General features: G+C 37.8%; 2 protein-coding genes across 3 annotated transcripts; one reads left to right on the top strand and one right to left on the bottom strand.

The window, feature by feature from the left end:
* The first annotated feature begins 19 nt into the window (after window positions 1-19).
* On the top strand, window positions 20-6,246 carry LOC132171290 (uncharacterized). Of its 2 annotated transcripts, XM_059582573.1 has the most exons (12): window positions 20-486; window positions 572-656; window positions 728-858; window positions 944-1,046; window positions 1,449-1,463; window positions 2,258-2,403; window positions 2,591-2,780; window positions 3,268-3,342; window positions 3,595-3,711; window positions 4,133-4,177; window positions 5,308-5,406; window positions 5,769-6,246. In XM_059582573.1, exons 1-12 carry the CDS (start codon window positions 200-202, stop codon window positions 5,787-5,789), a joined length of 1,314 nt encoding a protein of 437 aa, XP_059438556.1. In that variant the 5' UTR covers window positions 20-199; the 3' UTR covers window positions 5,790-6,246. The 2 variants fall into 2 exon arrangements, with proteins under 2 accessions (XP_059438556.1, XP_059438557.1); XM_059582574.1 differs by lacking the exon at window positions 4,133-4,177.
* A 1,255-nt stretch (window positions 6,247-7,501) lies between these two features.
* Window positions 7,502-8,930, bottom strand: LOC132171334 (stem-specific protein TSJT1-like). The gene is made up of 4 exons (XM_059582625.1): window positions 8,619-8,930; window positions 8,257-8,497; window positions 7,973-8,093; window positions 7,502-7,852 (listed from the first exon to the last, which is right to left on the bottom strand). Exons 1-4 carry the CDS (start codon window positions 8,828-8,830, stop codon window positions 7,659-7,661), a joined length of 768 nt encoding a protein of 255 aa, XP_059438608.1. The 5' UTR covers window positions 8,831-8,930; the 3' UTR covers window positions 7,502-7,658.
* Between the last annotated feature and the right edge of the window lie 283 nt (window positions 8,931-9,213).

Here is a 9,213-nt window from a genome sequence, read left to right as displayed (position 1 = left end):
TAAATAGTGTTGCGGGGGAGGGAAAGAGTTTAACGAACGGTGCCAAAACCGAGATCCACTCTCCAATTTGTTCCTCGAAACTAGTTTTGTTCGTTCTTTGGTTCAATTGGACGAACTCTTCCACTCTAGAGAGCTAAATAATCGAACAGTTAGCGCCCATTTCCATCTTTAGCGCACTCAGAGAGAGAGAGAGGGAGAGATGAGCAGCAGTCCAGGGACGCACTCGCTCGCGTTCAGGGTGATGCGGCTGTGCAGGCCGTCGTTCCACGTGGACCCTCCGCTCCGCCTGGACCCGGTCGATCTCATTGCGGGCGAGGATATCCTCGACGACCCCATCGCCGCCTCCCACCTCCCCCGCCTCATCGACTCCCACGTCGCCAACCCCGCCGACTCCTCGGATCTCAGCTACCGCTCCCGATTCCTCCTCCACGACCCGTCCGACCCCATGGGCCTCTCCGGCCTCCTCGTCCTCCCCCAATCCTTTGGGTCTCTCTCTCTTTCTCTCTCTCTCTCTCCCCTAATTAACTCATCGCTAATCACAATTATAACCCTCTAATTACTCTCTTAACAGCGCGATTTACTTGGGAGAGACGTTCTGTAGCTATATCAGCATCAACAACAGCTCCAATTTCGAAGCGAAGGAAATTATAATCAAGGTCAGTGTTTTTCACTTTTCATTCCTCGAACAAAGCTCTTCAATAACTGCACAATGAATGGTTCATCGCAGGCGGAAATGCAAACAGAGAGACAGAGAATCTTGCTTTTGGACACCTCGAAATCCCCCGTCGATACAATACGCGCGGGAGGGCGCTACGATTTCATCGTGGAACACGATGTGAAGGAACTTGGAGCTCACACGTAAGTCGTAATCTCACCCAGCGGTGTCTTTGTTTCAGTGAGTGCATGTGTTTATGTCTTCTGTGTTTGCTTCCCAATCTTTTAGGCTCGTCTGCACTGCGCTGTACAATGATGGTGATGGCGAGCGTAAATATCTTCCGCAGTTCTTCAAGTTCGTTGTTGCCAATCCGCTTTCTGTTAGGACAAAGGTATGCGAAATCCAATTCTTTTGTTTCATCGGCGGCCCAAAATGCTTGAGTTGATTCCAAATGGTGAATGTAATGTAATCATTTACTTATTATTCTAACAATAAGGGGGGTTCAATATGCAGAATTTTTTAAATTTAATTTGAAGTTAGGATCATTTACTGATATCATGATAAATTTCCAATTCTCTACGAAGTTTGAACCGATAGAAAATAGTGAATTTAGTCCTGGCTGGAGGTTCAAACTTTAGCAAAGATAACATCGTTTGGATATTATGTTGTCATAGTTAATACCAGGGGCACCGGGCATTGGTTGCTTCCTGGTATGTTATTCGGCATTTGTGTTTGAATGAGTTACATTATATTCTTTTGCAAAATGTAATATGGGTTAGTTTCTGTTTTGCAGGTTCGCGTTGTTAAGGTATGTTGAGGCTGACTGTTTGTTGAATGTAAGTTTGAGAAATCTTCCTGCTAGCCTTATAGAATTTTCAAAACTGAAGTAGGATTGCTTTTATGTGTCCACTAACTTCAAATAGAAGTACCACGTTAGGATAATTTACGAATGAAGTGATAGGAGTAAATGGCATCAACTCTAATACCTTACTGTTTGATCAGTCATCTTGCTACTCTTGTATTTAATTTCCTTCTTTTGTTTGGTTCTTATTAACTTATCTCTTTCTTTCATCTTTGGTACTTGAAACATTCTAGTGGGTTATGCCAATTTTGTGCTTCATTTTTCTGGGGTGGGGGTGTTTTCTTATACACACACACACACACACACACACACACACACACACACACACACATACATACATATACATAAGGGGTGGAAGCTATTGCCAACACCGTGTCTGGTTAGTTAAAAGTTGATCCAGTGAACAGCACCATCAGACGCCCACCCTTTGGATTTCTGTGATTTAACTATTTATAGACCTAAGGAAGCCACATTGGAAATGAGCTCATTATGTGCATTGTATTGCTACAAGTGTTACAAACTACATAGTGGAAATGCAGGTCAACTTAACCTCACCGATTCTTCATGTTTCTGGCTTCTCTGTGTTGATATTGAAATTCTGCCTTCTTCACAGCTTAAGTAATAATATCTCATCATGTGAGATTCTTTGTGCCTGTCATAAGTGATCAAGTTTGTGATATTCATTTGGGTGTTTGTCTGGGTCATTAGCCTCCCTATGATAGCTGCATCCTCTTTCTCAGGAAACTACATTTCTGGAAGCTTGCATTGAAAATCATACAAAATCAAACCTTTTTATGGACCAAGTTGAATTTGAGCCCACTCAGCATTGGAGCGCAACAATATTAAAAGCTAATGAGCATGAGTCAGACAACAATTCTAAGACTAGGTGTGTGGCAATTTTACTATTTTATAGAAAGATTTTTGACAGATGCTGCCTTGCTTATTCTCACAACAATTTTTTTTTGCCTCATTATTTTTTGGCATGTGTCTGTAAGCAGACTTCGAATTATGTAAACTAATTTTATCTCCCTGTATTTCTTAATTATTGATCATACACTAATTTATACTGACAGAGAGAAGACACCAGTCCTTATCAGATCTGGTGGAGGAATTCACAACTATCTTTATCAGTTGAAAGTGTCATCTCATGGTTCTGCACAAATGAAAGTTGAGGGTAGTAATATTCTTGGGAAACTTCAGATTACATGGCGTACAAATCTGGGGGAACCTGGTCGCCTACAGACACAGCAGATTCTGGGCACTGTAAGTGCTTTTTCTTCAATACATGGAAGCTTGAATATATTTGAAGACCTTACCTACTAACCTATCACTCATTAAGAGGAATATTTTCCACTATGTACTCTTTTTTGTATTTATTCCTATTTCTAACTATTCTTTTTATTTGAAAACAAATACTTTTTAATTTTTTTTATTTACGTATTCTGTTTTTTCTCCATTAGAAGTCTGTACTAGGAATTTAGGATCGAGAAGATGGCAGTGTTTTAGGTTCTTGTTGATGTAGAGATGGTCTCTCTTTTTCTTTTCTTTTTTAATCTTTTTATTCTTTTCCTCAGTGGGCATGTCACCATGTATTTATGACATGCATGCACTGGGAATAGTAAAGTTGCAACTTTGAGGCATGCAGACAAACTCATGCTTATACATACACGTGTGTACAAACACAAACATATACAATTTTTACATAAGCAAGTAACTGTTTCTCTTATTCTTTGGACTGTTTCTTTGGCAGCCTGTCACACGCAGTGATATTGACTTGCATGTTGTGGAGGTTCCATCGATTATCAAGTTGGAAAGACCCTTTTCGGTAATTATGATCATTTGTTACCCCTTTTCTGTGTCTCTCTTTATGCACAATCCGAGTGCAGTTTAACTGACAGAATTTAAAATGGCCATCTGAAGTTATTCACTCATTCTAGTGTTTGTTAGAATTGATTCTCCATCCTTTAGGTTGTCCTTTTCCTTTTCATTCTTCAATGGTTTGCCCCAAGTTTATTTTCAGACAATTAAATATCTAAAATTGTTTGGAAACTGAGTGATAATTGCTTCCTCTCTACAGCTACACTTGAAACTCACAAACCAGACAGAAAGAGAATTGGGACCTTTCGAAGTTTCTTTGCCGCAAAATGAGTTGCGTGAAGAGAAGGTTATTATGATTAATGGTCTCAAAACGATGGTAAAGCATTTAGACTATTAATATTATGTTTAAAGACATTTTAATTGACAGATGGTATGCTTATTGCTCAATTTATGATTTACCATTCTGGATTTTCTCTCTAGTGGGGAACACTCATTTTAGTATCCTAATGATTAGGTGCATAGTTGCTCAATTTGCTTGAAAAATCACTTTCCTCTATTTAACTTGGTATGAACCTTGACCTTGAGATTACGGTAGACCTTGGAAACTTTTTGTACTTTGGGCATAGTTGAGATGAGTTACATGGATTTGACTTGATGACATTCGCATAACTTTTATGCATGTCAGTTTCTTAATCCCTCTCTTCATGCTTATAATTTTTTTTTTTTTTTTTTTTTGTAAGTTACAAAAATCTGGATTGTCTGTGTTTTTGATTTATGGATTTGATATTGGCGTACAGGTTTTACCTCAGGTTGCAGCGTTTAGTTACACAGACTTCCACCTGGTAAAGAGAAACTGACATGCTCCTTATAGGCCAATTTAGCTTGAAACTATGGCTTCAATATACGCCTTCACTTTAAATTTTTGTATAATTTTCATGTAAAATAGTGTAATTGTGAAGATTTTATATATGGAACCATCTAGTAGAAATGATATTTGAATCCAATGGTATCTCCTCCCCCTAGAAGGGTGGAATCACAGGTTCAATCTTGTTTAGGTGCACATGTTTGTGCTATATTTTTATATATGCATTAACCATCTTGTATGTGTAATAAAGGCTCTTCGAGTGTGGATATTAGACTTTTGCAATAGTTACCAAATTATATTGACACAACTTAATTATATTCCAATCCCTACAGTATTAGCCTATCAAGTTACCAAAGGTGGCATAGAGAGTTAACTTGTTAGCTCCGTTACTCCACCATCCTGAAATTGAGTGAAAACCATTTGTAGTTTGCCATAATGACTAAGAAAGCCTCCCTATGGATCTGCTCCCAATCAGAGTTTACTTATATAACACTTGATAAGAATAGAAAGGAGGAATGATGTGCCTATTCAAAGGAATAAATAACTTGACATGCTATCAGACATGAGAGTAGGTGCCACGCTCCTAAAACAGTCTTAGGCTCACAAATGTAAAGCCAACCACTTATTTCATACCAAGACTTCGGTCATTTGGACCTGTCAATACTATAAGCGGGTTCGCCATTGTTGGAAGGGTTGTTAGCTCACATAATACTTAAATGGGGTATTTGTATGTCAAACAATCTTTTGTGTAGAAATTACCTTGTTTGATTATAGTTTTTGGCTGGTCATTTGTGTTTTGTTTTAAATTTTTTGGGAGAGAGAGAGAGAGAATAGATTCTGGTTGCTTGTGCCCCATTCCGGTTTTCTGTTTTGACCATAATTAATTGGTGAAATGACTAGTGGTTGTGAGAGTAGATCATGTGATAGACTTGCCGAATTTTTGCTGGCCTACTTACTGCAATATAATTTTACTCATTGACAACTATATCATACTGTTGCTTTATGTCTCCGAAACTCTATAGTAAGGATGTTATCCTGAATAATATTCTCCTCTTTTGGTTATTTTATCTCTAGAGTATTTCCTTAAACCTGCCTTTGCTAATGCAGAACCTCATTGCTACTAAACTTGGAGTTCAGAGAATCACAGGCATTACAGTGTTTGACACAAGAGAGAAGAGATCTTATGAACCTTTCACAGACTTGGAGGTTAGTTAACAATTTTAGTTAGTTTTGTATTTTTCCGGCCACTAGAAGCTAGAAACACCTCGTCAACTATGTTATAAAGGGCTGTTGTGGCCAATGTTGGTCAGACTGTAAGGTCCATTGCTGGAGCCTTAAGCTTGTTTGCTTAAATGGCCCCAAAACGACTAATATTCTAAGAAGGAAGTTGAGCTATATTAGAGGCTTAAGCAGTTCACTTCTCATCCTCATTTATTTCTTAGTTTGGTGAATCAACTCGTTGGTTGTGGTTTAAATTTGTATTCAACTGGCTTGCCCTTTGAACTCTAAAATCCCGAGGTAAAATTTGTTGAATTACTCTTCTGATCTATGATCCTGACATGTTGCAGATTTTCGTGGATTTGGACTAATTTATTGGCTAGTTTTCTTTTGCTGAGCCCGATTTCTTTTCATACTACTTGTGGGGATTAATCCGTCTGTGGGTATATGATGTTATGATCTGCATCGTCAATGGGCTTCAATTATATCAAGCAGATCTGGACAAACAGAAAAACCCAAGTTCATCCAGTTTGATGACTGTTGACGCCAACCCTCCTCAGGCTGGGATGACTTGCTGTGGTATCACATGAATCTTTCCCTTCTCAGCAAGGACCAAAATCTGGTTATCAAAGTTTTTGGTAATTCAATTACTTTGAGATCATAGACAAAGTTGTATGATTGATTTGGAAAAAAATATACATGCTGTCTTATTTTCTAGTTGTGAAGAAGCGAGTAACTTTCTTATGTTAACTTATGAAACTCAGGTGTACTGAAAAATAAATTTCTTATGAATCTCTGGTGTATTGATGAAATAAATTTCTGATCTATCTCATTGTTTCAAACTATATTCCTATGCATTTGCAGACTTCTCTAATGTCTAGGCATCCAAAATAATCAAATTCTGAATGAATCTTTTTTTAATTTTTTTCTTTAAATGCACAAAAACATTACACTAATAATATTGTGTTGGGTTGAATCATTCCGAGCAGAACTCCATTGCTCAAAGAGAAGGGGGCAAGGGTAATAAAAAAAATTCTCAATTATAGAGAATTCCGGTCACAACTGGAGTCTATTAAAACAGATAAAACGTAATTATTACCATAACCCAAAATATTATTCGTAACTATGAATTATAAACAGAAAATGTCCACCCACAAATAAATTGGACCGAGCTTGTTTGCCAAAGCCATTTAGGGTCTGTTTAGGATTGCGTTTGAAGAGCTTAAAAGTGCTTTTAACACTCAAAAAGTCAATTTGAAGAATAAAGTACTCATTTGGTAAAAAAATTAATATATCTTTTAAGAGTTCAAAAAGCCTAAAAATAGTCAAAAAGTACTTTTGGCAAAAGCTTAAAAATGAAGCTTTTGTTAAAAAAATCTTTTTTACTTAAAGCTAGATTTTTCAAACGCAAACGCAATCACATACATGCTAGTCTTTTACTATAAATGCATATGTGTATGTAAGGGCATAACCAAGTTGAAGTGTGGGGGCTTCAACCCACCAAAAAGTATTTTTTTTAGTTTCTTCCCCTACCTAAAATTATAGTTTCACCCCTATATGTAAGCTTACCAATTCTTTGATCTTCTCATTTATTTAAATTCATTTAGTTTGGTAAATGAAATGGCCACCGTCCCTTAAAAGCCTAACAAGAATGGTGTCCTAATCTGATCTCACAATAGATTAGGATACTTTCTTTTTTTTTTCTTTTTTTTTTTTTATCGGAAAAAAGAGGCAGATTGAAATTAGTGACCTTTACTTTATGAGGCATACTCTACAGTCAATTGAACTACCCTTTATAGACAAGATATTAAGATACTTTAATAGTATTTAGTTGCCCCAATTTTTGTCTTTCTCATTTAATTATTCATTTTGTTTATTTGAGATTTATATTCCTCTTAAAAGTTCATTGAATGAAGAACGAGAAAGAGAAAGAGAAAGAAAAATTGGCATATTGATTGTGACAATTATATAGAGATCTAGAGACCCACTTGTTCGAAACTGCTTGAAGTGCCAATCCCATAGTTTCACTTGTTTGAAACAGGTGGCCTTGCAATGCCATCCATTCAAGTGGACCAAGTAATAATAATACTTTAAAACAACATTATTTTATTTATATTTATATTTACAAGAACTGCACGTCAATTTAAACTCTCTACAACCAGAAAAATTAACATAAAATCCAGCCTTTAGGGGGATGAGGGGGTTTCACATAATTGAATTTAAGAATCTCGATTGAATGGTCAGGATTCTGAGCCCCATAGTGCCCAGTTGGCTTCGCTGCCAACACGTGGCATGCTGTTGATCTTCGATTGGACATCAACCTTGAAGTTGGCCCCACACATGACCCCCTCGCTATCAATCCTAGGCACTGCCTTCATTTTCTTCGTTGGATGCTCAAAGCTCTTCAATCCATGCTCACTGTGAAACATGCACCCTGCATTTGTATCCACCAAATCCAACCTCATCAGATTGGCCTCAAAACAAAACACAATTTACGACCAATTTGGTCATTCCATGGAAATTCTTACATCAACTGGAATAAATATATACATACCACTAGGGAATGGCGCAAATGATTTACCACAACTTGCTTTTACAACCTCCAACTTATCAGAAATTATCACAGAACCATCAGCTGAAATCCCCCAGAACAGCCTGATTTCTTCATTCCCACCCTGCACAACCAAATAACAAAGTGCAACCCGTTTAATTAAATAAGTCGTGTGAAAGTTATTCTATATAATCTTATTATATAAGCACGGCCTAAACCCGACACACAAAAACCAAAAACCCGTATTTATGAATCATTTTAGAGCTGAAAGAGTAATTAATAATTACCAGAGCAGCAAACACAGTTTTTGCATTGTCATCAAAGACCACAAAGCCAAAGCTGCCGTCCAGATCTTTGAGGACCTGATCGGCCGGGTATGGGCCACGGTCACGGAGAGTCCTGTAGGCCTCAATCACGAACATCGCCTCATTGGTGCCCTTTGATAGCCCATACTGCTTGATCAGATGGCACAGATTGTTTAAGCTCCCCCGGAAAATGCAGTATATTCCATCCACAGCACAGAACATACTGCAATATCAATTTATTTATTATATAATCTAAATCAGAACTAAAACCCAATATTATTTCTTTCTTTCTTATATATATATATATATATATTTCACGGAATGGGCAGAGAGAAGAAAATTACCTCTGATGAATGGAAAATGGTTTCTCTGGTGGGAGATAAGAAAAAGAGGTTCCATCTCCAAAGCTGATGGAGACAGCATTACCAGAATCATGAGAAACAAAATCCCTGAGAATCTCTTGTGAAAGCTTGGGCTTCACAGAGGATTTCAATGGCGCCGGGCTATTAAGCTCCTGCGGCGGCTGAACAAACCCTTTGTTGAATATCCCCAACATCTTCTTCTTCTCTTCTTGCTTTCAAAAAAACTTCCTCCACAACACAAATCAACAAACTTCAAGCAGATCTAAAACAGCTCGATGAAGAACAACGTTTGTGATGCATGGTTTTTTATAGGGAGTGAAATAGACAGGGAGAAATGACGTGGCAATGTTATCCAAAACTCGCTAGATATTTGATAGATATTAAATAGATGAGATACATTCGAGGTAAAGCGTAATTGTTGGGGGGATGGGGACGTGGCGACGTGGAAGAATGAAGCCAATCGGGTAGTGGGATTGAGACAGCAAGTGCCCAGATCTGATACGATGGTTGGTGGGAAGTAGGGGTCCTATTTTTGTCCACATGCATACGGTCGCACTAGATTTGGGAAAGTTCGAGG

The sequence above is a fragment of the Corylus avellana genome, chromosome ca2, assembly GCF_901000735.1.
Source record: "Corylus avellana chromosome ca2, CavTom2PMs-1.0".
Lineage (NCBI taxonomy): Eukaryota > Viridiplantae > Streptophyta > Magnoliopsida > Fagales > Betulaceae > Corylus > Corylus avellana.
Note: the sequence above shows the minus strand (reverse complement) of the source record. Positions and strands in the feature narration are given on the sequence as shown.